This window comes from Ziziphus jujuba, chromosome 5 (genome assembly GCF_031755915.1).
Source record: "Ziziphus jujuba cultivar Dongzao chromosome 5, ASM3175591v1".
In the NCBI taxonomy this organism is placed as follows: domain Eukaryota; kingdom Viridiplantae; phylum Streptophyta; class Magnoliopsida; order Rosales; family Rhamnaceae; genus Ziziphus; species Ziziphus jujuba.
This window is the reverse complement of record NC_083383.1, coordinates 7,258,718-7,284,815: the sequence shown is the minus strand read 5'-3', so window position 1 is coordinate 7,284,815 and position 26,098 is coordinate 7,258,718. Positions and strand designations below refer to the sequence as shown.

Here is a 26,098-nt window from a genome sequence, read left to right as displayed (position 1 = left end):
AATTATTTATAAACAATTGATTAAATTTAAATAACACCAAGAGAATACAAACATCACACATGGCTAAAAGAAATAATAGAATGCGAATAGACGTAGCTTTTAAAGAAGAACGTTAATAATAATAATAAGTGGGGAAAATAACAATAATAAAGAACTTTAAAAAGGTGGGAAAAAAAATAATAATACGGCATTTCTGTTTTACATATCTGCTTTGATATATTCAGATATAATAATTTAATGGTAATAAAGAGATCTGACTTCTTATCTTCTGACTATCAAAGTTATCAAGAGAAAAGAGTTTTCAAGTTCATCTACTCAAACTCCATATCTTCAGCTCATTTGGTCCTCTGAAATGGAGCTTTTGCAGTCTCGAGACTCTTTAACAAGTTTACAAGTTGTCATTAACTTGTACAAGAACGACCCAACTCTTCCACAGGCACAGCATAGGGAGAATTCCAATCAGCATCGAAGATTTCTTGAAGTTGCGAAACAATGGCAGGATTATATGTACCAAAGCTCACCCCTGCTGTTGCATAAAAGTAATCCCATATAAGATTGCTTGTCCCAATATTGGCTCGGACATCACTCACTGCGTACTTTCCATGGTTGACCCTGGTAAAACCCGGGTAGATATTTCCAGTCTTAGCTTTATGGTGCTTTGCGGGTCCTGTCATGTTGTAACCTGGAACCATGTAGTACTTTATCTCTACTTTACCAGAACATTTCTTGTACTTGGACGACGAGCAGAGAACATTTGTGTAGAGAAGAGACTTCAGATACTGATCTGTGTTGTTGATAAAATGTGTCCAGTATGCTACCAATATCTTCACTTTTGCATGTTTTCCAAACACAACCTAACATATTCATATTCCATGTACTTGCTGAGATTATACATCGTAATCCATTACCAGCTATGCTTATAAGAGCAGTAAAAGAATTTCAAACAAAAACTTCAATAGCAATGATGAATATGAAAAGCAATTAAACCTCTATCCACTCTGTACTTACAAACTATACAACACTGGCCAAACTGATTTGCTACCAAATCTCTAAGAAAAATTATAATGCTTCAAGGGAATACAAATGGTAAAATGGACAATGGAAGTTACCTCCGATATTGCAGAGGAAAGGGATGACCAGTAAACTGTTTCCTTCGTATATTGGGACTGACCAAGCCAGTCCATGGTACTTATCCTTAAACTTGATCCGTATCCAACAGATTTAATAGTATCCAACCATGCTTGTTCATCAGGCTGGTATCTGCCAAATGAAAGCTGCAACCATCATGGGGCATCAAAATGTGAGTGAAGATTAAAGTTCAATACCCATTTCGAAGATTTACAATTGCTTTTAGTATTTTTTATCATCTGAATAAAAGCATGACACTAACCTATTCCAAAAAACATAAGCATATAGAACTAAACATTGCAATGATGAAAAGAATTAAAGTCAAGCTGTGATGCATGCTTGTTGGCATTGATACATAGGATTCCAGAAGCCGCCATTTGGAGTCTGTTTTATGAATGCTATAGATGGTTCATCTAGAGGATGAATTTTCCTTCCAACTCTACCAAAAAGCATCAATAACAAGTATCTAGTGACCAATTTTTATTTTTTATTTTTCTCCTTTTTTTTTGCAATTTTATAGCATAGATATCAGAAATTAAACTTTATACAATCCCCTAATTACCTCTGGAGGAGCGAAAGAGAGATAGCTGACTTGAGGCTCCAAAGCTGGATAATCACGGCCAGGAGTCTTGATTGGCAATTTAAAAACTTTAGGGCTTGCCAGTATAGGATATCCTAATACATAGGGAATATCCTCAAATCGAGGAATAGGTGACCTGCAGTGTCACAGCTACCTGTTGTAATTATGTGGATCTAGTTATCGTGAATGATGGAATTGTAATAGAAGTTTCAAGTAGGCTTCTGAGAATACGTGAATTGACAGTGCAGTTTGGTTAAGTATATAATACTACACTGAAGTTAAATGAAGACTTATAAAGCACAGAAGAATGTGATTCCCGCTTTCCAAATAGCTTCCAGATAAAAATAGAATGCTATATACTGAATAAATTGCATATCATACGTGGACAGCATAAGCAACAGTACCCTAGAAGCAGGGATGATAGCATATATGAAAAGGCAAAATTCTAAAATAGGCAGAGCTATTAATGTTCCACAATTTCTTACACAACTGGAGATTCTATAAACAATATCACACTCGGTATCAAACATACCTACACCTCAAATCAGTATCAATGAATCGTGACCAGCAGGGAACTTTTCTTTCAATCTGCCATTGTTGATCTGAAACAGTGTTTGTATACTCAGAAGAATTAAGAGATGCTAGCGTCCATAAGTTGTTAAAGTAGGCTTCAACCTTTCTTGCTATTTTTGGACAACCAACAAGATAGATTCCAAGTTCTTTCACCTGCATATGTTGAACATATACAAACGTGTAAGACATTCTGTAATACTAACATGCAGGAATAATTAGTAGAGTAAAAGTACAAAGCAACAGGAAGTTAGCAACAAGGAAGTTTCCTGGAAAAAAGAAAATGAATATATGCCTTTCGCCCTGCTTCACAGAAAAAGACCAAAATTAAACAATCTATAAGTATGATGATTTCCACAAGCTCTTACTTTCAATGTGTCACTGGGCCTTGACATGGATGGTAATTATATTGGATGTTAAAACAAAATAATGCAGCCCAAAGATCCATCATCTATATTCTCAAGAAACTTGGTCCCAGACGACTTTCTAAACAGGTTTTACCTAAGAAAACATGTTTAATGGATGCAAAAGCTGATAATTTAACGTTATAAATCCATCAACCTACAGTATCCGATCTGTGCTTTCAATGTGTCACTGGGCCTCGATATGGATGGTAATTATATTGGATGTTAAAAAAAATTAATGCAGCCCAAAGATCCATCATCTATATTCTCAAGAAACTTGGTCCCAGAAGACTTTCTAAACAGGTTTTACCTAAGAAAACATGTTTAATGGATGCAAAAGCTGATACTTTAACTTTATAAATCCATCAACCTACAGTACCCGATCTGTGCTTTCAATGTGTCACTGGGCCTCGACATGGATGGTAATTATACTGGATGTTAAAACAAAATAATGCAGCCCAAAGATCCATCATCTATATTCTCAAGAAACTTGGTCCCAGAAGACTTGCTAAACAGGTTTTACCTAAGAAAACATGTTTAGAGGATGCAAAAGCTGATACTTTAACGTTATAAATCCATCAACCTACAGTATCCGATCTGTGCTTCCCCTCCTAAGCGCAGCCGCAGAAGAAACAAGTAACAGCTTCTAATGAAATAGGAGATTTTTCCTTTCCTAATTCATGGTAAATTAAGCAATAATCTATATTTCAAACATACCTGAGTAAGAGATTTCCAGTCATTGTTTGCAGATCCAATATATACATCTTGGCGATTTGATATCCATACTTTTGTATGGACTATGCCTGACCCCCACCAATCTCCAAGCAACAAAGTCACATTCTTTACATTTGGCCTTCCTGAAGCAAGGTTGGATGGTTCTCTAGTATAGTCAGGATATACTCCTGAGTGTGACAGCAATCTAAATGATATCCAATTAGAAAATATAATAGTTAGCATAACAACGAAAAAATACGAACATGCTTCTATTTAAGAAGCAAGAAATACAGTACAAATTATACATGAGTAACACATCCATACACATTACACATGAATAATTGGATGTTTCTATTCAACTCATACAAAACTACAAGCAACAATACAGTACCATTTTCATTGCGTCTTTAAATGAAATTTGCAGAAAATTCCAAATTTGATTGGGAACTAGAAATATAAAAACCCAAAAGACCCTGTTGATGTTCATGAGGTTGTAAACCCAAATGGGAACTGTACCTGATACTAACATTGCGGTCAGCAGCATTCTCTATAGACTTGTAAACTTTTGAGCCTTCCTGAGCACCAAATTTCTTCATATCGCGTTTCGAGTATCCATAATCCCCTGAACGAGGATCTTCAGGATGCGCTCTCAGCTGCCAGTACTGTGCTATTATGTCCAGCCTCCGGGAAGAATTCCCAGCCAACCACTGGAAAACGTCCGCTAATCCACCATCGTAAACCAAAAAAATAAAAAAAGTAAAAAAATAAAAATGATTTCTTTCTTATTATTAGAAAATAAACCAAATGGATGACTAAAGATTTCAAAAGTTCAGATTTTGCTGAATTTTCTAGCTAGATTTCAAAAGTTCAGATTTTGCTGAATTTTCTAGCTAACCAAACAGAGAGGAAGATTGAAAATATTACCGGTAGCAAGAACGCCAGAGACGGGACGGAGGTGGGGCATATCTGTAGGGATGGACAGGACGAGCCAAGCTTTGCATTGGCGTGAAGTATCAGTGACAACGAGAGAAAAACGAAAACTAACTAATACAAAGACAGCAATAATAGCTATGCTTCTTCTTCTGTAATTCGCTTCCATCTTCCTCCACTAAATCCCACACTCACAGTGAGAGTGAGTGTGTGAATTCCAGGGGGGGGCGAAGAAGAAAAGGAGAAAGTCAAACCTGGAAGAATATCCCAATACAAGTTTTGCCGCTGATTTCTGGCGAATGAATTATATAAATGTTAGTTATTTTTTTTCTTTTACCCCAACAAATCATTCAGCATACCTTAAATTACGGTCGTACCCTTTACGTTGCAACATTTTCCTTATCCCTTTTTCTCTCTCATCTTGTTGGGCCTTTAGAATCTGCGCTTGAAATGGCCCAAAATGGACAAACTTTTATAGGACCTACCGAGGAATTCTTTGGCACTGGACGGAGGTATTCAGGAAGACAAGCTTTTGTTCCGACTGCCAAGAATTCCTGACTATTGAATGGGAAGAGGTTATCAAGCTACAATAAGTTCTGATATGCAATGTCAAACAGTTCAGCGTTAAAAAACATAACAATTTTTATATAGAATATTTTATCTTAATATTTTACTTTATTCTTGTGATCATTAAATTTATGATAATTAATTGAAAGTGGCAGTGACAATCACAAATAACACTCTCCAAAATGACAATAGTACGAAGTATAAATTCCACGACCATGAATGATTCGTACATAATTTTCCCCAAATAACAAAAATATATATATATATATATATTACGACATCAATTAAAGAAACAAGTTATAATATAAGTTATAATATAAGACGAAAAGAACATGATATTTTTCTAGATCAATGTAAAATATGAAATAAGCAAATACATATCACGGGAAAAGATAGATAATAATACAATTTGGACCCACAAATGTTGAGAGAGGCACACGAATACAGGGATTAACGGAACTTTTTTTTTTGGTGGGCTAAATACACAGATTACATATCTACTACTACAGTAAAACACCCTCTCTCTATGGCGGTAATTTGCAGATAGAAAAACATAAATTCATCATTTAGCTACAACAAAATCATTCCTACCACTTTTTACACTTGGCAGTTGGAGCATCTTCCTCAATTGTTGAGGTTCTAATTAGAGCGCCAAAGTAAACTACCCTTCTAGGAAATGGAATGCCTTCTCTGTCTTGAAGATGAACCAGAGGACTTTGTATCCCCCGGAGCCATTGATGTGGGACTCTGAGAGCTCCCAGATGTCTCTGAACTTTTATTCTCTCCATGTCCCCCTTTACCAACTGCCCATAGTTTGTCAAATATTCTCCTCGACCGAGATGGCAATAGTTGCACACCGCTTCTACTGCTTTTGTTGTTCCTCTTGGTTAATTTACCATTGGTTGGAAACTCCTCATTTAACTTCATCTGGCTCATCATCTGATTCTTGAGGGATTTGCAGTTCTCCGCAGCTGGCTTCTCACATTCTTCATCTGTGTTTGTTGTAGAACGTGAGGTGTCACGGGGATGATCTTTAACGGATCTTGCACTTGCAGAGGTTCTAACCTGCTCAAAAAAGAGAACTTGAACCACCACCCGGAGTGGAAGCCTCTCGTTCTGTGCAGCATGCATGGATGCGTCCATTGTCAGTTTCTTGACATCCATTAAACTGCATACTTTCTTCCTGTCAGCTTTTGACAAACTGGGATGTTCCTGAAGACAAAAATAAATACTAGATATCAGCAAATGCACTAAAACTCCAAATGATGAACATCCATCTAAAATGCCAGTGCTTCACATTTGTGGGTCAGTTTTCACACTAAACAACTATCAATGACCTAAATTCTCTAATTTGCAATTTTGAATACATATGCTACATTTTGTGCTTAACAAGGATGATGAGGAAGTGTCACTACTACCAAATAACAACCAGAAAGTGATAACTTAAAACAGGGAAAGCTCAGAGGTAAGAGTTAGTTCCAAAAGATTTGCATTTATCAATTCAGGGGAAGAGATAACCTCCCGAAAGTGATAACTTAAAACAGGAAAGCTAAGAGGTGAGAGGTAATTCCAAAAGATTTGCATTTATGGATTTAGGAGAAGAGATAACATCAAAAGTAACAAGTTAACAACACATGGTTGTACTGCTACCAACATCTCTTCTTGATGTAACCTTCCCAAGGCAGGGAGATGGGACAACAAAAACCAAACAGCTCCAGGCTAGATATAATGGTAAAGCCCAACAGAACTTTTCACTGTGCTCAACTTGCACCTTACAAGAATGACAGTCGCAACTCTACTCAAATCAAGAGACAGTTAGACCATAGCTAAAAGAATTTGACAGATGGAATGAAATCCTACCTTCAGGTAAATGTCAATTGCTTTGTACAAACCATCATGAATCGGCCTTGCTGAATCAGGAATGGATGTTGACAAGTTTATGAAGCTAGAAAGTGTAAGATTTGGATCGCTTGCAATTTCTGCAAGATATCCATCAATCAATCTACCAACATTTAATAGGGATGCACTGCCTAAGATGAAATTATCTGTGCCCTTCATATTCTTATCAACAACATCCGAACCCCAATTACATTTCTCATGAATTGCAAATCGGCTTACAATGGATTGAACCAATTCAACATCATATATGGTAATTTGGGGCGACTTTGCTGGGATCAATAAATCACTAACACAAGCTTCATGCAACTTCAAGCTTATCTTCTTCACCAATTCTTCCTTCAATGTCTCATCTGTGCCAACCAAAATAGCAACTTTCAACAGTTTCAACAAGAAACTACATGAGCAACCCATACCTTTATCAGTAGGCAATAAGCAAATAATTGTTTCCACAAGAGATTTGTTTCTCCATGTATGAGCATCAGAAACCAAAGCATCAATAGAATCTGGCAACCACCTAACTGCGTAAGTTTTCAGTGCCTCCCCAATCACAGCACCATCCATTCTTCCCTTAGACTTTACAGCAATCATTACTCTTTTGTAGAGATCAATATCCAGCTCACATATATCTTCAACCCACCAATCCTTTGGGACAGATTCTATTTTTTCTCGGAACTTCATCCCATCTTCAACAATTTTATCAGCTTCTGCTAATTTTCTATTAAATGTGTAGGACCAGCTAACATTTGCAGGGTCCACAGAAGTTTTAGAAGCAATGGAATCTATGCATCTTCCTATGATCTTCAGATCCTCAGACCATGGCAAAAGAGATTTTGTGGTTTGGAGAACGATAATGGAATCCTTCCAGCTACGGAAGATACTTGAGTTGAGAAATACCTCAATTTTAAATATCAGATTACCCCGGTCAACATCTTCAGTCATTTCAAGATACTCAGCCGCACAACGAGCAGCCACAACATTGTATGCATTGAGAGTAACAGTCATACCATAGCAAAATTTTGCGCATATTTCAAAGGCTTTTGGCCCACCAGGGAAATCCGCCATTTGAATTTCATCAGAACTCTCCTCACTGGCTTTTGAAACTAGTTTTTGTAAACGATTGCTTCTGGACAAAAGAGGGAACTGCAAAAACATCAGGCCAAAATCATAAGATAAGAAAAGGTTAAACAAGCTAAAGAGAGGCTGCAACAGGCCCATTGTTTTCTCGTTGTGTTCCACAAAGTAAAAAAAATAGATAAATAATACTCTTGAAGGTTCCGACTTATTCAGGTAGGGGTCATCTATTTATTTTCATACATATATATATATATATATATATTCTTCAATGAGGCATAGCAATCTAGCAGTTAAAAGCTACCAACAAAGGAAGGAACCTTTATGCTCAAGTTGTAAATAACACTGTTCATGCCCATCACACACAGCAAGTATGGGCTAAATAAATGCTACAATCCTCCCATCTTCCCCATAAAATTATAAATAGCAAAAGATACAGTGAATTTGAAAAGAGCTATCATATATACGGAGACCTAACAGACATTTATGCAGCTAAAGTCCCAGCAGAGAGCATCTCTGTAGAACAACCTGAAATTAGAGAAACCATAATTGATGAAACCACCCGACCTTAGTTAAGACTGGTTCAAACTACATTGTCGTGGTTATATACAAAAATACCACTTCCTCATTGATAACTGTTACATTTGGTTAATCACATCAGCACGATTTGAACAAACCAAATCCAACAGCAGAACATAATAAATACCCATCTCACTTTAGGATGATAATATAACGAGGAAAATATACCTTGTGGAGGCAAAACTTCACTTCACCAACATTTATGATGACATCTGTAGCCAATTCAGATGAGACATATCTGCATAATTATATGAAAATTAGCTAAGGCCACAGGCAAGATAGTACAAGGTCTATTAATTTAACAAAATCATAACGAGGACATATATCAATGGTTCACGAATTGGAACAAGACAAAAAGAGAAGCTTTCATATTGTTTTCCACTGTCCTAATGCATGCAAGACAAAATTATACACATAACAGCAATGTGAATTCAACTCTATCCAGTGACACAGACTTCATAATTCTAATCATATGTAGAATTTTTGCAATAGCCTCTACTCTGTAACAACAAAATGAAGATGATGCATTAATAACGTAGATTAACCAATAATCTAGTGGCCCAAAAAAAAAAAAAAAAAAGGCAAGTAGCTTTTAGAATCCAAATATCTTAAATAAACAGAGATTAAAGATTTCTTCTGCATAAATGTTTATTTCATTAGCATATGGACAAGTAGAAATTTATCGATTTCAACACTACAGCTCACATGTTCTCCACATAAATAGGCCTAATATGCAGACTTTAATTGAATGACGGGTTTAGGCTTTAGACAGAGTTCTTCAAAGTCTAATACCGCAACAAATTAACAAGTGTCCCACTATTTTGAGGAAGCAAATGGAATCCAGTTAGTGGGAACAACGTTTTTTTCTCTTTCCTAAAGACATCTTTCCCCTGAGAAATAAAAGCTAGCTTAGTTCTCAATTCAGGTTTACAAGTTCGAAATCAAATTTCTCACTAAGAATTCCCACATAATGGGAACTAAAAAGTGAAACCCCGTTTCAAAGGCCCTATCAGTGCTCAAAGTTTCTAAGTTCCATTAACCTAGTAATGATTAGAAAAGTCCTACCACTAATATAATACCACGATTATCTACTTCAAACCAACCACCAATTTGGCTCGGTTTCAGCCAAGCAATCCAACTTGCAAGATGACATCATCCACATTTAAGAGCTCATGAAATTCCATTCCTTAACATGCTCCTGTGACAACGACATGTGCACCTACATGGTAATGAAAATCATCCACCCAACCAAAGCCCCCAACCCCAAAGCCAACTTTTCCTATTAACTGTAAGTCCGAATTTCCGAATATAATCACCAATCAGACCTCATATGGAGATACGGAAAATATATATATATATATATATATATAAAACGTTGGTAGAAGCAATGTCATCGTTTACAGGAGGAATGTGACCACCGTGATGATTAAAGGGCCTTGGGTACTCAATATGACTTTACCACGTTTGGACCACAAACTCAATAAAAATGGAACAGCTTCAAGACAGGACCACCTCCTGAATAACCTTAGGGACCCTCTATATCCGTCCGTCCACAATAATCTAATGGAAATAACAATAATTCTATAGCAACAACAGTACAAAAACACCCATGTGCTTTTCTTTTTCTTACATTGATTTCTTATTTTTAACATTTTTCCAAGTTCATCATATGGTGTGGTTAATTTTTTGCTTTTTCATCTACTATTAAATATCACCCTTTTTACTTTCTTTTGGCAAAGCTTTTCATATTTAAAATTACACCCAAGAACACAAAAAAAAAAAAAAAAAAAAAAGAAGAGAAAGAGCGATGGATCCAATTAAAATCTTCTCCAAGCAAAAAAAAAAAAAAATAGAGGGAAGTTAATGTCTCAAAGAGAAGCTAAATATATCTATAGCATTGGCGTTAAAGGCAAAATTTAACTCTAATTCCAACGAAAACAGTAACATCAAATAAAAGAAAATAGCATAAAAATATAATAATAGAGAAAACTCAAGAGTACCATAACATCTTTCAAGGGAAGAAAGAAAAGAAAAGCTCCTTTACCTGACCGATTTTCCCTCAGCTTGAAACGCATCAGGCTTCGAACCCAGTTTCATAAACTTCATTTTTACCCTCCAAAAATACCTCTCTGCCGCACCCAAAATTACAGGGAAAAAAAAAAAAACTTTCAGATAGATACCACACAAATCACGCCACTTTCTCCTCTGAAGATGCTATCTATCAACCAGCTTTCTCACTCTAAAATGGCGGGTTCTGCAACTCCTCTCTTCCTACAGCTTAACCAGACAAAGACACCAGAATAGAGCTTCTTCTTCTTCTTCAAAGCCTCCTCTGTTTCTTTAAAACACGCAACCACTGGATCATAACAATAAACATTGGAATGAGACAATCCCTGCAAGATTTTCTCCTGTCCAGCCCTTATACCACCGTCTCGATTTTCGCGTTGTTCCCATCGACTTCCAGCCTTTATGATGACATTGATGACGCTCTTATATAGATTTTTTAAAATATATATATATTAAAAAATCTCAATTCGAAAACCTTAAAAAAAAAAAAAAAAATCTTACAATGACGCTTCAGGATTTTAAAGAAAATGGCTTGGGGAACAAGAAAAAAAAAAAAAAAAAACAGATAGAGAAAACTATTTGGATACAGAAATTTCTGGCGTCGGGGAGAGAAAGAAATAATTGTAGAGCAAATGTAATTAGGAGCCAGCTATGTAGACAGAGAGAGCTTAGGAGGCAGAGAGGGAAAGGTGTGGGGGGGAGTTATATCTCGCTTTCTCTCTGAAACAAGCTCATCATAAATTCTCGCCGCCTTTGCTTTAAATCACACTGATCCGCTGAAGATCTTCTTTGTTTTTTATTTTTCTTTTATCTTTTGTAAAATTGCAAAAAATATATATTTTCTCTTTTTTCTCTCGTAGCGCAAATCTCAATGAGTCGTCCTCCTCTGGTTTTTTGTTTTCGTATCTCTCACTCACTCTCTCTAATACGTGATGATATATCTCATGACTGTAGCTCTGACGCAGCTGTTCCCTCCCTGTTCTGTTCTGTAGCCACTGAATATTTGCAGCAAAAAAAGATAAAATGAAAAAATAAAATTTAGAGAGAGAGAGAGAAAAAAACAAAAGGGGGAAGGAAAGTTAGAGAGAGAAAGTGTTTGGGTGTAGTCTGTTTAATGCGTGTGTGCGTGTGTGTGTGTATAGGGAGAAGAGGGAAGTAGGGGACTCTGTTACAGGGTCGCTCGGAAGGACTTTTAAGGAGCTTTTTATGCCGTTAAAGCACGCCACCCTCTTATTGACCATTTTACCCCTATTGTTTTCTCCTATTCTCCAAAATACCCTCTTCCCTCCCTTCCGGCCACAAAGTTAAAAATTTCCCACGTTCTTTAACCGTTTGACGCGTAGTAATGACTTTTGACTTTTTTCGAATGCCACATCATAACATTGGGTGGGAAGCCCATAGAGAAGAAAAACGGAACCACCCCACTAATCAAAACCCACGTTCCTAATTTATCTAATTTCCTCTGTTTTTAACATTATTATTAACCTCCAATCCTACTTTACCTTTCTTGTCTTGGTTTTTACTTCTTTTTTTTTTTTTTTAAAACTTCTTTTTACAATTTTGAAAGGGTTCCCACTGCCCCAATCCAATCAATAAATAGTTGGAGGGACCCATATTTACGATCCGAGCTAATCAATTAGCTCCATTTAATTAAACCTCTGCTGCATCTGCCTTATGGGAGTTGGATCAGATCTACAAAACAAAAAAAGTATTAAATTACGAAACCCATGCAGTGATGAGTCAAAGAAGCATTTCAGAACACATGGATTACTAAATTGCAAGGGGCTTAAGTTTTCAAGGCAAAATCTTAAAATTAAAAATAATAATAATAATAATAATAATAAAATCCATGTTACCAACTGTTTAAAGAAGTCGAAATTTGTTTCATATGTTAAGGAATATATTTTTGGGGTTGGATTGTGGTTAGGCGCAACGAGATCAACTTAGTTATCTTAAAAACTGAGTAAAATGGAAGTGAGTAAAAAAAGTCAACCATTGAGATTAAAAAATGGTGAGCTTTTTGTTGTAGAAATTAGGTGGGCGATTTAACTAATACTAATTTTAACTTGGCAACAAATTTTGACTAACTCCTTTCAACAACTACGTCGTTTTCTGCATCTGGTTTAAGCGAGAGCAAAATTCGTGAAAGTGTTTTTCGCTGCTGCCGGAAACTGTTTGTTGATTTTTTATTTATTTTTTTTTTTTTTACGTGCCCAATTTATGAATATAGGTACAAATACAATTTTTATACTTTCTTTTGTCCACAATTGTGCTTTGCAGCGGCAACGTATTGTGGTCCTGTTTTTGTATATCTTGTCATACTGTTGAAAATGTGCATTGTTTTCACCCTCAGATTTACTCTGAATTTTTTCTTTTTGTTCTTTTGGTATTGTCTGTTTAAACTTCAAGATATTAATGACTATTACGTTAGAAAACAAATAAATAAATAAATATAAAAGGAAGAAAGTATTAATGACTGTGCCTTACCAGTGCTGTTTGTTCTTAAAAATTTGAATCAAAAATTGCTTCTTTTATTGTACCCCACTAACAATGAACAAATAATAACAAATGAATGCTGTATGATATGAGTAATTGGCATCATTTCTTTTTGAATTGAGCATGTTTTAGTATTTTAAGTTTTTTTTTTTTTCAGAATTGTACTTATACAAATGGTTCTTTAACTAAATTTTATTTGTATAAATAAATCTTAAACTAATAAAGCTTTAACATTTTAAGGATAAAATTAAAAATAAAAAAAAAACTTTAAAAATCAAAATACAATATATATATATATATAGAATTAAATGTTAAAATATATTCAATTCAAAATGAAAATACATTAATTACTCCTACAACAATTCAAAACGTAAAACTGTTATTATTATTATTTTTTTTTTTTGGGTATAAACGAGACCAACGTACAAAAGCGAGTAAAACCTATGCAAATTGATGAAACAATGACACGTCATAAGGGTATGAAATAAACAAATTTAGTATTGTTTTATGTACATCAAAATCTTGCCATTAAAACATTTTAATTGGCTATGATTTTTAGATATTAATCTTTTTCAAATTTAAGATAGACCTTTGAAACAAGGACAAGTTGATAGTGAGCTGTATTTATTAAAAATGGGAGGACCATATTCTTTTTTTTTTTTTTTTCTGAAACTGAAGTGTGAAATAAACCCAAAACACCAATCCTTTTTAAATTTTACTTAAAAAAGAGCCACATTACATTATTAAAGCAATCACATGTGATACATGACAACTTTTCCAACTTCAATGATAAGAAAATCTTTAAAAAAAGAAAGAAAAAAAAAAAGTAAACTTTTACCACTTATTTGTTTGTTTATTTATTTTATCATGATTCATGAACTCCCAATACGTAATTATTTCTATAGTAGTACCAAACCTATTCATGCTAGGAGGCCTATTCAATGGAAAAGGAAAAAACCTTACATTTTACCATTTTTTGCTAAGAAAATAAGAAATGTGTCATTCACCTTGTCAATCGAGGTGAGGATTGAAATATTATTTCGACGGCAAATCATAATTCACCCTTATCTTTTATTTTGATTGATAGGTTTGCATGGTCCCGAAGCTACTAATTATGTGAAGTTTGAAGAAGGAAAATGGTAAGAGGTGGTAGAGGAAGTAGGGGACCTTTTATTACGTTGTGTAGGCGTTCTACTACTACATGCGTTGGTGCTTAATTACCTGGTCCAAATCACCTCCCTTTCGTATTCAGTCCCTCACAGCCTTTACAGCTGCGCGAGCCATGATTGTCTCCGTCAACCACCACCAACTTTTGGAGAGTGTGTCTGTGTGCGTGTGTGAATATATATATATATATATATATATATATATTTCCAAATTCAAAACTTATACATACAAATACTAGTGCCCATATTTTTCACCTGCATAGTTTTTAATTCATGCCACTGACTCATTTACTATTTGTACAAACAAAATAGTACGAAATTTGCAAGGTTTTTACCTTTTACAAGCAAAGAAAGTATAAAAGAAAATTATTCACCCAAAAAACAAAAGTATAAAAGAAAATTTTACTATTTTATTTTTTCTTTTCCATATTTAACATTGTACAATATGGAAAATGTTTTCTATCCAAGCTACGAAAATTCATGATGTTCGGTAAACAATCCCCATTTAATAATATACAATACATACAATTGTTTCTATAGGATAACTAGTAATAAAGTCCCTATTTTATCCGATATTGACAGTTCAATTCAATTGTCATTAAAATGGCAAAACTACATATATCATCCATATGCAAATGCAATCTACGAGAGAGCATTTGACTATAATTTTAATGTGATTATGTAAGGATACACGTCAAGTAGTGGCACATACTATGCATAGAACCCAACGAGAAGATAAAATAAAAACTTAGATGATAAAGAAGCAAAAAGGGGAGCATCTTTGTTAAATGATTTATAAGAGAGAGAGGGGAGAGAGATAGAGAGAGAGAAAGAGAGAGTGTGTAAAAAGGAGGAATTATTGTTGAAATAGGCGTGGGAATAAAACCATCATAAATAAATGATGATGGGTGGGTCCAAAAGTGGCCAAGCATATAATGGTAAAGGGAAGGGTGTGGTGTGGATGGGCTTTTACTCGGCAGATGGCCGATGTGGGGGACCATAAGGCTCCCTTTATGCCCAACCCCTCCCTCCCTCCCTCCGTGTGTGTGTTTTGAAGAATATAAAGTTGCACGTTTTGGGTGATTGGTGGTATTTCTGCTTGGCCTTCGAGATTTCAAGATTCTCTCCAGGTTTTATGCTCTTAAAGCTAAACATGATTGGACTAACTACTTACTACGTATCTCTCTCTACCCCACCTCCCTACCCTAACTAACAAATTACTCTACAAAATGTATTATTATCCTAAAAAATATTGCACTCATCTGCACAAACACCTTCTAAAACAATATATTCAAAATCAAAGTGTTTTTGTTTACTATGTTTCTTGCAACAAACCTGAAAAAACAAAGATTTCACCCGTTGTAAAAAAAAAATAATATTTATGTAAAACATACATGTTATCTAAAGTGTCGGTGTTTTGGTCATTACTCTAACGAATTGACATGCCAAGTGGGGGAATATGGATAGATCATAGTTCTTGGATATCCTTATTGTTCTCAATCCAAGTCGCTGCTTATTTCGTCTCATGCATTTAATTTCCTGACCATGTCATAGAAATGTGAAATGATACAAAATTTTATACATTGAATGCTGATGTAATCTGTTTCTATATTATAAGTCAAAAAAATAAAAAAATAACTATTCATTTTTCTTGATGTATTTAAATGCCATATATATCATTCATCCCATCAACGTTGATGATGGCAGACACCGGAAAACTAGTACATATAGTTACAAAAGCGTAATGCAGCAAAGAAAGCTCTCAAATGCTATTTCATAAAAATGGGAAAGAAAATTAAAAAAAAAAAAAAAAAAGGAAAGGGGGAAAAAAGAAAAAAGAAAGTGCTTTCAGTGACAATGGTGTGCCAGACCAAAAGAGAAAGCGAAAGGAACAAAGAAAAGAAAAGTGCCGGATTCTTGTCACGTCCTCTTATGTACACAAACCGAGTATCTAAACGTTGATATATGAATTACGTAGAAAAAGATTCACTTTACACGATTCAACATTCAATTGAAAATAAAAATAAAGGTAAGAAAAAAGCAAAAAAGAGAAAAAAAAGAAAAAAAGAAAAAAAGGAAAAAGCCAGATATGTGTTTTAGGCACAAGAAGACAGATACAACATTCTAAAAACTGGAAGATGACAAATAAATTATGAATTGTAGTTTTTAAGGCATGGATATTATGTTAATGTCACACAGCATTTGGTTTTGTGCAGCCCATTTCAATAAAAGCGACTAAACCCCCAGCTAGAGTTGAAACCGTCACTCTCAGTTTATGCACTCATATGTGTCTTTTCCTTGTCACTTTGAATTTTCCCTTATTAACTTTTTCTTTTTTCCCCTTGACCAAACAACTTTAACAATAATGGACAAGAGACTCGCCTCGCTTTTCTATTGCAAAGCTCTAACCATTTTTATCCATTTTGGAATACGACTACACTACACGTCCCTTTGACACCCAGAGAGCTATAAACCAAATAAATAATCAATTATGTTTTTCCCTTTAATTTTATTTTTTTTAATCGTGCAACACGAAGATGGTTTACATGTGTTAAGCACTGATTTGCCTCTAGATAACAGCATGGAATAAAATATGTAAGACAAAATAAAAATTGCTCAAGATTAAAATTACATGATTATAAAATATAAATGAAATATACTCAAACTGAGTGTATATAGTTATTTGTGTGGTGTACAATAGAAAAAGAAACCAAAAATTGTAGAAAAAAAAAATGTTTTTCACCTATAATTGGGTTGGGCCTAACCTATCCTACCGAATCTCTTATTTTGGAAAATTGGCTTTATACTCATTTTGTTGGAAGATATGGGCTTTGTGGTATGAAATGAGCAATGGGCTAAACCCAGAACTTGAAACTATGGGCTTCAAACACCGACAAAACCCCACTAAAGTAATACAAGCATCGGAGAGAGCCCCGAGTCCACCCCTAGTTTTCTTTCTTCCTTCCTTCCTTGTAATATTTTAATATTTTAATTTTATATGAAATTATAAATTTAAGCAACGCAAGAAGACAAAAACAGAACGAGCCACGATTTACAACAGAGGCCGATATATATACGAACTCCTTTCAGATCTGATAAGCCGTCTCCTTCTCTCGCTCTCTCTCGCACACGCTCAAGAGGACCCATGGAGTCTCCAGGATCTATGGCGGTCCGTACAGCGACGATCTCTGCAATCCTTCTGCTTTTGATCCATGGCGCCTGTTCCTTCTATCTCCCCGGCGTCGCTCCGGATGACTTTTCAAAGGTCAGCTCTCAAATCATACAGTTTTTATATGTCCTATGTATGATCTGCTCGATCTGTGCTGTGGTTTAACGGATCTATGTTAATTTGTTTCATTTTGATTTCCTTTATGTTTGGTCGCCGTGAAAATCGAGTTAAATGGATTGGAAAGTGCGGGTTTTTAGAGTCTAGTTTGAGAAAATTCACTCTTATTGAAGAAGTCGTTGTAATTAGACTAACTTGACCTGTTAGTTTAGACAAAAATTCGCAGATTCATTTCCTCTAATATATATTATTGCCCTTTTTCCCACGTATCTACTGGAGCCTTTGGCTAGAATTTGTTTGTCTGTTTTCTATTTCTATATCTTTTAATTTTTATTTTTATTGTTGGGGTTATGGAATTCAAGGTTCTGGAAAATATTCATACTAGATGACACTGAGAGTAGTTCAAATTTCCATGTTTGATTTGTGGATCTCTGTGTATATGGTACTGTTCGTAATACTTTTTGGATTTTGAAGACAGTAAACGGAGGAGGGGAAAAAGATAAAAGATAAAAACTTTGAGCATTAAAAATTGTAGAAAAAGTTCAGTATAAGCTAACCATGATGCTCAAGTGATAATTCATTATCATATGTGGAATTACTGTATCTTATAAACATTTTACACCCCAAGAAGCTAACATTTTGCCATTATTTGTTAGAGTAGCAAAGCAGCTGGCAGTATAAAAAGTTAAGCAATCGGTGTCATCACACTTGTTTTATTTCATTACTTTTGGCTTGATTGCTCAACGCTCTTTCTTAGTTTTTATCTGTTGTCACTGTAAAAAATGCATAACATTCATCTTGGCAGCTTCTACTAGAATGGGATAGTCAATGTAGTGGCATCAGTTTTTTGGTCTAGAGCTATGCGTTTGCAAGGCATTTAGAGGTTGTATACTAACAAATCTCATACATGTTTTTAGAACAAAAAAACTTGTTTCACCAGATTTTGTCATTTCTAATTACCAGTTTTAGTTCTTAGAGTTGAAAAAAAAAATTAAATAAATAAATAAAGTAATTAGAAATACTGATGTTTATTGTGAATTGGGCATTTGCACTTTTCAAATTAAGTTTTAAATTCTTCTAAATAATTTGTTAATTTCTCCGTCTCTTGATGATGCAGGGAGATGAATTGAAAGTGAAAGTGAACAAGTTGACTTCTACAAAGACTCAACTTCCTTACTCGTATTATTCTCTTCCTTTCTGTAACCCAGGTCGAATAGTTGACAGTGCAGAAAATCTAGGCGAAGTACTTCGTGGTGATCGTATTGAAAACTCCCCTTATGTGGTCTGTTTTATGATACTTATAACTTTTAATGCTGCATGGTTGTTTTATGGTTATTAACCTTTGTTGAATATCTGCAGTTTAAAATGCGGGAGCCACAGATGTGCAATATTGTCTGCAAGGTCAAACTTGATGCCAAGATGGCAAAAGAGTTCAAAGAGAAGATAAACGATGAGTATCGGGTCAACATGTATTTCCCGCCCACTTAACAATTCATTATTGATATATGAGAGATTTGTTTAGTTGCATTTTCATTTGAAACCGTGTTGCATTTGACAGGATCCTCGATAACCTGCCTCTAGTGGTTCCCATGCGAAGGCTAGATCAGGAATCTCCACCTGTTTATCAGCTTGGCTATTTTGTTGGGCTCAAAAGTCAATCTGGGGTATAAGCATTAATTATTGGTCTCAGATAACTCTGTTGCCTTGTATATGTTGTTTATGTGAGTGTTTTTGCTTTTTACTTACTTTAAACATGATTGTGCTTAGGGCAAAGATGAGAAGTTCTTTATCCACAACCATTTGGCGTTCACTGTCAAGTATCATAGAGATCTGCAAACTGAGACATCAAGAATTGTGGGATTTGAGGTTAAGCCCTTCAGGTCAGTTCTTCCAGTATTTGTTTTTGTTAATTGTTATTTCTAATGTAGCAATTAGCAATTTTTGTTGGTTAACGTTTGGATATGTGCAGTGTTAAGCACGAATTTGAAGGGAAATGGAATGAAAAAAACACTCGTTTAACTACCTGTGACCCTCATGCAAAACATACAGTCGTTAACAACAATAATCCTCAAGAAGTTGGAGAGAACAAAGAAATTATATTCACATATGATGTTGATTTCCAGGTAAGCTCTTGTAACTTGAATCGTAACTGGTTTTATTATCTATCCTTGAGTCCTTTATAATGTGGACTATAATATGCTTTGACTTGGAAATCACTGGTAAAACAATACTGAGGTGGATAATGTGCTTTGGGTTTGGTACATACCCAAATTCTTTTTGTTGTGATAGTGAGCTAACATTCGTTTCTCCGAATGGTATAATGGTTCTGATGAATTGCTCTCTCATTTCTGCTCTGTAGGAGAGCGATGTAAAGTGGGCTTCTAGATGGGATGCTTATCTCTTAATGAGCGATGATCAAATTCACTGGTTTTCAATTGTCAATTCATTGATGATTGTCCTCTTCCTATCAGGCATGGTGGCAATGATAATGCTTCGGACACTCTACCGTGATATTTCCAAATACAATGAACTTGAGACCCAGGAAGAAGCACAGGAAGAGACAGGATGGAAACTTGTCCATGGGGATGTTTTTAGGCCCCCAAATAAGTCGGATTTGCTCTGTGTGTATGTTGGAACTGGTGTTCAGTTCTTGGGGATGATACTTGTGACTATGATCTTTGCTGTTCTTGGATTCTTATCCCCTTCCAACAGAGGTGGTCTTATGACGGCCATGCTCTTGCTTTATGCCTTCATGGGTCTTTTCGCAGGTTACGCCTCTGCACGCCTGTACAAAATGTTTAAAGGAACAGACTGGAAAAAGATTGCTCTTAGGACTGCTGTCTTGTTTCCAGCAGTTGTTTTTGCAATTTTCTTCGTCTTAAACACACTCATATGGGGGCAGAAATCATCTGGCGCTGTGCCATTTGGGACAATGTTTGCCCTGGTCTTCTTGTGGTTTGGGATCTCGGTTCCCCTTGTGTTTGTGGGAAGCTATGTTGGGTTCAAGAAGCCAGCAATTGAGGATCCTGTGAAGACAAATAAAATCCCAAGGCAGATTCCTGAACAGGCCTGGTACATGAACCCTGTTTTCTCAATTCTAATTGGAGGAATTCTTCCGTTCGGAGCTGTTTTCATCGAATTGTTCTTCATCCTCACCTCCATCTGGCTGAACCAGTTCTACTACATATTCGGTTTCCTGTTCTTGGTCTTGATCATACTTATCATCACTTGCGCCGAGATAACTGTGGTGCTTTGCTACTTCCAGTTGTGCAGCGAGGATTATCTTTGGTGGTGGAGGTCATACCTCACATCAGGCTCGTCTGCTCTGTACCTCTTCCTCTACGCCACATTCTACTTCTTCACAAAGCTTGAAATTACCAAGTTGGTCTCTGGGTTATTATACTTCGGATACATGTTAATCGCTTCATATGCATTTTTTGTGGTCACCGGTACCATAGGATTTTATGCATGCTTTTGGTTCACAAGGCTCATCTACTCATCTGTTAAGATTGATTAAGGCTTGGTCGGTTGTTATCTCTCTCATTTGGAGAATTTAACAAAAGGATGTTTTAGTGTAAGATTTTGAAATTACGGTACGATTTTTATGTGTTTCAGATGTAAACTGTATTGTACTCAATTTTGAATGGTGACAAGGTCATTATTCTGTTATAGTATTTTATATAATTTTTTTTTTCCAATTTTTGAAGAAATAATTTAGTTGATTCTATTTGTTAAAAGTTAACTAAATCGTCCGGGAGGCTGATAAACTTTTCATAGGTTTCCTTTGAATACATTCGAAAGATTGAAGTGAGCATTGTAGTTTAAAAATTTCATCTATTAACACGAAAAAGTTATGGTAGTAAACAATAATCAAACAGAAAACGGGGACATGAAATGCGAATATTATTCGTGTGAACGTGCTTGAAGAAGGATTGAAAGAAAGAAAAGGCAGTATAAATGATTTTTAACAGCATAGAAAACAAAGCAGAGAAGCAGGGGATGATTTTTCAAAGGGCGATACAGACAAAACTACTTCCTGGGTTTAGTGTCTTCAGGATGAGCTACGCCAGTGGTGACCTTGGCAACATCTTTAGCGGTAGCTTCAGGTTTCTTGTTGGCGTAGAGAGTGAGATATCCAATGGTTCCGACAATGAGCAAGCCAGCTATGGTCATGGTTGTGGTGCTGTAAGGAAGTTTGCGTCTCTGGTGAAGAACACCCCCAGGATTGTGGCCTGGAGGCCTTTTGGAAGCCTCAACTCCAGCTGCTTTAACTTCATCCGGACTCATCTTGTGGGTGTCTGCCATTTTCCTCCACTCTTCTTCTTTTGCCATCTCTTTACTGCTTTAATCTCTCTCTCTCTCTCTCTCTCTCTCTCAGAGGGTAGAGAGAGTGTGTAATATGTGTTAAAAGAGTTTTGAGGAAGAGAAGAGAAGCAAACACTGCCACGTTTGGACGGCGCCCCCATTTCAAAATCTAGCTATTCGACACGTTGTTTGTTGCATGTTGCAGTAGGACGACCGGCGTGTCAGCTACTTGTAACTTTTGCTTGGATAACTATTCACTTTACTTATGATATATTTTTTCTTTAAAAAAAAAAAAAAAAAAAAAACAAATCCCTTTTTATGAAAATAACGACAATAATTTTCTTATGCATGCGAACTCCATGGCCAAGGTGAATTGGCCCCGTGAGTAGGACCCGGGCTTTGTGGTCCGACCCACAAATAAGACAGGCTTCGGTTCTGGTGGACTATCCAGCCCAATTTACCGGGGAGAAGATTGGATGTACGATATGCTGCTTTAGAATTTTGATTTTTGAAATTTTTTTTTTTTTTTTTTTCAGACCGTTCAAATATATACTTTTTTTCCCAAAAAAAAAAAAAAAAAAAAAAATTCTGGGTCTTCGATTCGAACGCCACCTTGAATCCTGCCCAGCATGATTTTGGAACGTTATAGCATACGGTACAGTAGAAACAGACAAAAAGGCAGAGAAAGCCAGCTGGCCCATAATGCCCTCTTCTCTCTTCCCTATGTCCTGCAACGGCTAATTTTCTTCCTATCCCCCACCTTCTTTTCTCCTATAAATGGATCACATACCCACACTAGCGGAAGCAATCTCAGTGGTCTCTTCCCTCTACTCTCCTTTCTTCTTCTAGCAGCTTACATACTCTCTCTCATTGTTCCAAAAGAGTAAATAAAAAATAAAAAAGGAAGTGTTAGATAGACAACTCTCTCTCTCTCTCTCTCTGCTAGAACTCATGGCCGGTTTTTCAAGATCTTGTCTATTTTTCATCTTTCTTCTCTTCAGCATCTCGGCAGCTAAAGAAATCTTGGTTGGAGGCAAAACAGACGCATGGAAAGTCCCCTCCACCGACTCTGAATCACTCAACAAATGGTCTGGAAAGTATCGTTTTGTCATCGGTGACACTCTTGGTAATTTCCACTCGCTCTCTCAATCCCAAAGCTCTAACACCCACCTGTGGTTTTCTTTTCTCACTCTTTATAAATATCTTATTTCCTTCTATCATGGCTAATTCTGATTTTCAAACTTTTTCAGTGTGGAACTACGAAAGTGGGAAAGACTCGGTATTGGAAGTGAGCAAGGAAGACTATCTTAACTGCAATATTTCAAACCCCATTCAAGAGTACAAGGATGGCAACACAAAGGTGAAGCTCAACAGAGCCGGACCATACTACTTCATCAGTGGAGCAAAGGGTCACTGCGAGAAGGGCCAGAAGGTGCTTGTGGTGGTGCTTTCTCCAAGACGCAGGTACACTGGTATTTCTCCAGCACCCGCACCTTCTCCGGTGGAGTTTGATGCTCCAGCAGTTGCTCCAACTAGCTCTGCTTCAAGATTGGGAGGCTGTTTGGTGGTGGCATTTGGGCTGCTTCTTCTCAGAGGACTGTTTTGATGTGATTTTGATTTTGATTTTTTGATTAATTTATTTTTTTAAATTTTTGGTTTAAGTGTGGGGATTATTTGATTCGTTATAATATGCGAGCTTTGACATATTATATTTATATGTAATTCGATATTAAGATTAAAAGAACTATGAAGAAGTTTCTCTATGAAAAAGACAGCAGTTTTTCACAAAAACGAATATGCCAAGCTAATTTGCAAAATCGAAACCCATGCAGCACAAACATCACTTGAAAATTCCTTCATTGCGGGCCTTGTGGCATTCCTAGACTAGAGGCAAGGTTGTTCATTCTCTCTTTCATGGCCTGGACGCTCTTCTGGTGTGCATCCTTGTATGCTTCCGTAACCAAAAGAGAGAGTTTCTGCATCAAAAGTAAATATGTAAAACAAGCTTAAAAGACAAAGCAGCACCAAAACAAACAAAAGTCTAATCAAGCGAGAAACATTAATTATTTTGACATTATAAAAAAGGGTCCTCATTTTACCTCAGCTCCTAGTTCCATTGCAGCCTCAGTTATCTCAGTTCGAACAGGCTGCTGGTTACCAGAAAGTGTTACCTAAAAAATTCAAAAATATATTTTAATTCTTTCTGAAAATTTCGCATCATTATCGATACTCAGACATAAGAAGTTTCACGTTGACAGATAAAGTATCTCTCTGGAGACAATTTTTTGGCAATTATTAAAGAAACATGGTTTATGTTTTTTGTTATGTTTATGCCACCAGATAAAGTCACTATGCAGAATTGGCCTTGTTAACGCAAGTGAATCATCATACCTTTATCAGCTCATCTTCGCAGTAACCATCAAACTCTGCTCTGAAAACACAAGGAAAATGAAACATGTTTTAATTTTAACCTTATTAAAAAAATGAATATTAGATCAATTGAAAATAAGAATAAAAACATACGCAGCTAACTCTTTCTGCACTCGCACTGCTTCAACTTGTACCACCATTTGGGCCTTCTTAACAGTTTCATATAGATTTTGCATATTACCAAATATTCCTGCCTGTATCAAAGTGGTGTTGGTGTAAGATTATTGTGAAAAAAAAAAAAAAAAGGGGGGGGGGGGGGGGGGGGGGGGGAATTTTTAGGGTCAATATTATCGTTTCGACAAAACAATGGATTCAATAAAAAGCATAAAACAATGACTAAAAAATTTAAGATCTAAAACAATAAGAAGGTTGTAAAATTAACAAAAATGATGCAACCAAACTTAAGAATGACTTCAAGAAACATCAAAAAGGTGAGATAAGCAGAGATGACAATCCCAGCCTGGATGCAATTCTGGGGTATATCTGGCAATGGCTATCTAATTTAGTAGACGAATATGTAAACTGTCACATCCTGTACAAACAGCCTATGCCAAGCCAAAATCACAACAATATGTTCGTTTATCAGAACTTCTGTTTAGCATATATGCAAGCTTTGATAGTCAGTAAAATTACCTAGAAATATAGTAAAGGATTGTCAACAATTAGAAATAGTACGAAAAATAAAAATAAAAAAATACAAAACCCCTATAATTATCCTTACGAAACACAAGTCTACCCTATCAAGATCCATACATGATACACCAAACTAAGGGTGGAAAATTGTCGAACCTTTGATGGTGCATCATCACTCTTTTCATCGTTTTCTTTCTTCCCTCCACCAAATAAGCCATTCACGCGTAGAGACCTCGACATCCTCCCAGTCCTATTACTAGGGCAAGGTAGAAATGAGGGGCCACCTGCATATGAGTGTACTTCACCTGGGCACAACACAAAACAGTAAGCTTGGGCATCATGGAATTACACCGTATGCCCACACCGGAAATATTGTTGCTTTGGAAAGAAAATTACTGGTATACAACTTTAGTAATAAGTACAATGAAAAAAATGCAGACATTATTTCACAAATTCTGAGATTGTGCAAATAAGTTTAGATGAAATTAAATCATGACAACATGGAGATATATGCAAGAAGACAGTAACAAGACCTACCACCTACTACTTGCAATTAGTTTACACTTCTTTTCATCGGCTTTCTCAACTGAGGACCAATTTACGACACCATGATAGATAGTAGTAAACAATTACTAAGCCAATAATTTCCCATCTATAATTGAAAATCAGCCTCCAATCATTCAAGCTTAAAAAATTTCCAGACTTTGTCAGGAACCGGAAATGAAAGAAGCGACTTTCTATGATATGGGTCAATTCAGATTAACAAAAATAAAAATTTAGCTGCCACTTCACCCCAATTGAGAAGTTACATGAGCAACTGAGAAAACAATAAAACCCATCAATGGCCAAAAAAAAAAAGAAAAAAAGAAAAAGCCAATTTAGCACTGAATTAAGCTGCAATACTCGAGATACATCTAGGAAGAGAAGAGTCGAGAGAGAGCTTACAGAAAGAGAGAGGAGTTCTGGGTCCAGTTTGTCGGTGGGAAATGGTAAGGTTGGACGTCAGAGCAGTGGTCAAAGCCATTGGGATTGATTAAGAGAGAGGACAAAAAAAGAAGGAAAAAAAAACTGGTTTTGGTTTTGAGGAAGATAAACACAAAAATATTCCACTGCTCCGAACCCAACGAAGGTCTCTCCGAGTAGAGGTTTTAGAAGTGTGTCTGGATGGATTTTCCCTGCTATTCTGGTTTCTTTGTGGCTACTTCTGACTTCTAAGCTTTTTGAGAGGACCGTGGCGGTTCTTTCCACTGTGCCGTTTTTGGGCCCCTAGTCC

At 36.0% G+C, this 26,098-nt stretch overlaps 6 protein-coding genes across 8 annotated transcripts; 2 read left to right on the top strand and 4 right to left on the bottom strand.

Annotated features, from left to right (window-relative positions):
- Window positions 1-64: 64 nt before the first annotated feature.
- On the bottom strand, window positions 65-4,848 carry LOC107419749 (uncharacterized). The gene is made up of 8 exons (XM_016028541.4): window positions 4,704-4,848; window positions 4,321-4,618; window positions 3,913-4,117; window positions 3,400-3,601; window positions 2,241-2,434; window positions 1,691-1,844; window positions 1,110-1,274; window positions 65-854 (listed from the first exon to the last, which is right to left on the bottom strand). The coding sequence occupies exons 2-8, from the start codon at window positions 4,493-4,495 to the stop codon at window positions 402-404; spliced, it is 1,548 nt and encodes a 515-aa protein (XP_015884027.3). The 5' UTR covers window positions 4,496-4,618; window positions 4,704-4,848; the 3' UTR covers window positions 65-401.
- Window positions 4,849-5,210: 362 nt separating this feature from the next.
- On the bottom strand, window positions 5,211-11,675 carry LOC107419765 (BTB/POZ domain-containing protein NPY1). 2 transcript variants are annotated; one of them, XM_016028562.4, is made up of 4 exons: window positions 10,487-11,675; window positions 8,611-8,680; window positions 6,754-7,932; window positions 5,211-6,105 (listed from the first exon to the last, which is right to left on the bottom strand). In XM_016028562.4, exons 1-4 carry the CDS (start codon window positions 10,546-10,548, stop codon window positions 5,563-5,565), a joined length of 1,854 nt encoding a protein of 617 aa, XP_015884048.3. In that variant the 5' UTR covers window positions 10,549-11,675; the 3' UTR covers window positions 5,211-5,562. The 2 variants fall into 2 exon arrangements, with proteins under 2 accessions (XP_015884048.3, XP_048330985.1); XM_048475028.2 differs by lacking the exon at window positions 10,487-11,675 and adding an exon at window positions 9,522-9,726.
- Window positions 11,676-17,216: 5,541 nt separating this feature from the next.
- LOC107419759 (transmembrane 9 superfamily member 8) lies at window positions 17,217-21,126 on the top strand. Its single transcript, XM_016028552.4, has 7 exons — window positions 17,217-17,436; window positions 18,575-18,739; window positions 18,817-18,926; window positions 19,016-19,121; window positions 19,225-19,337; window positions 19,427-19,580; window positions 19,817-21,126. Exons 1-7 carry the CDS (start codon window positions 17,317-17,319, stop codon window positions 20,972-20,974), a joined length of 1,926 nt encoding a protein of 641 aa, XP_015884038.1. The 5' UTR covers window positions 17,217-17,316; the 3' UTR covers window positions 20,975-21,126.
- Window positions 21,127-21,341: 215 nt separating this feature from the next.
- LOC107419762 (uncharacterized) lies at window positions 21,342-21,846 on the bottom strand. Its single transcript, XM_016028555.4, has one exon. It carries the CDS (start codon window positions 21,787-21,789, stop codon window positions 21,487-21,489), a length of 303 nt encoding a protein of 100 aa, XP_015884041.1. The 5' UTR covers window positions 21,790-21,846; the 3' UTR covers window positions 21,342-21,486.
- Window positions 21,847-22,557: 711 nt separating this feature from the next.
- Window positions 22,558-23,553, top strand: LOC107419761 (early nodulin-like protein 14). Its single transcript, XM_016028554.4, has 2 exons — window positions 22,558-22,888; window positions 23,013-23,553. The coding sequence occupies exons 1-2, from the start codon at window positions 22,714-22,716 to the stop codon at window positions 23,366-23,368; spliced, it is 531 nt and encodes a 176-aa protein (XP_015884040.1). The 5' UTR covers window positions 22,558-22,713; the 3' UTR covers window positions 23,369-23,553.
- Window positions 23,467-26,092, bottom strand: LOC107419760 (nucleoid-associated protein At4g30620, chloroplastic-like). Of its 2 annotated transcripts, none has more exons than XM_025075243.3 (6): window positions 25,771-26,092; window positions 24,982-25,154; window positions 24,286-24,386; window positions 24,154-24,193; window positions 23,862-23,933; window positions 23,467-23,738 (listed from the first exon to the last, which is right to left on the bottom strand). In XM_025075243.3, the coding sequence occupies exons 1-6, from the start codon at window positions 25,847-25,849 to the stop codon at window positions 23,619-23,621; spliced, it is 585 nt and encodes a 194-aa protein (XP_024931011.3). In that variant the 5' UTR covers window positions 25,850-26,092; the 3' UTR covers window positions 23,467-23,618. The 2 variants fall into 2 exon arrangements, with proteins under 2 accessions (XP_024931011.3, XP_015884039.3); XM_016028553.4 differs by having other exon boundaries at window positions 24,982-25,130; window positions 25,771-26,086.
- Between the last annotated feature and the right edge of the window lie 6 nt (window positions 26,093-26,098).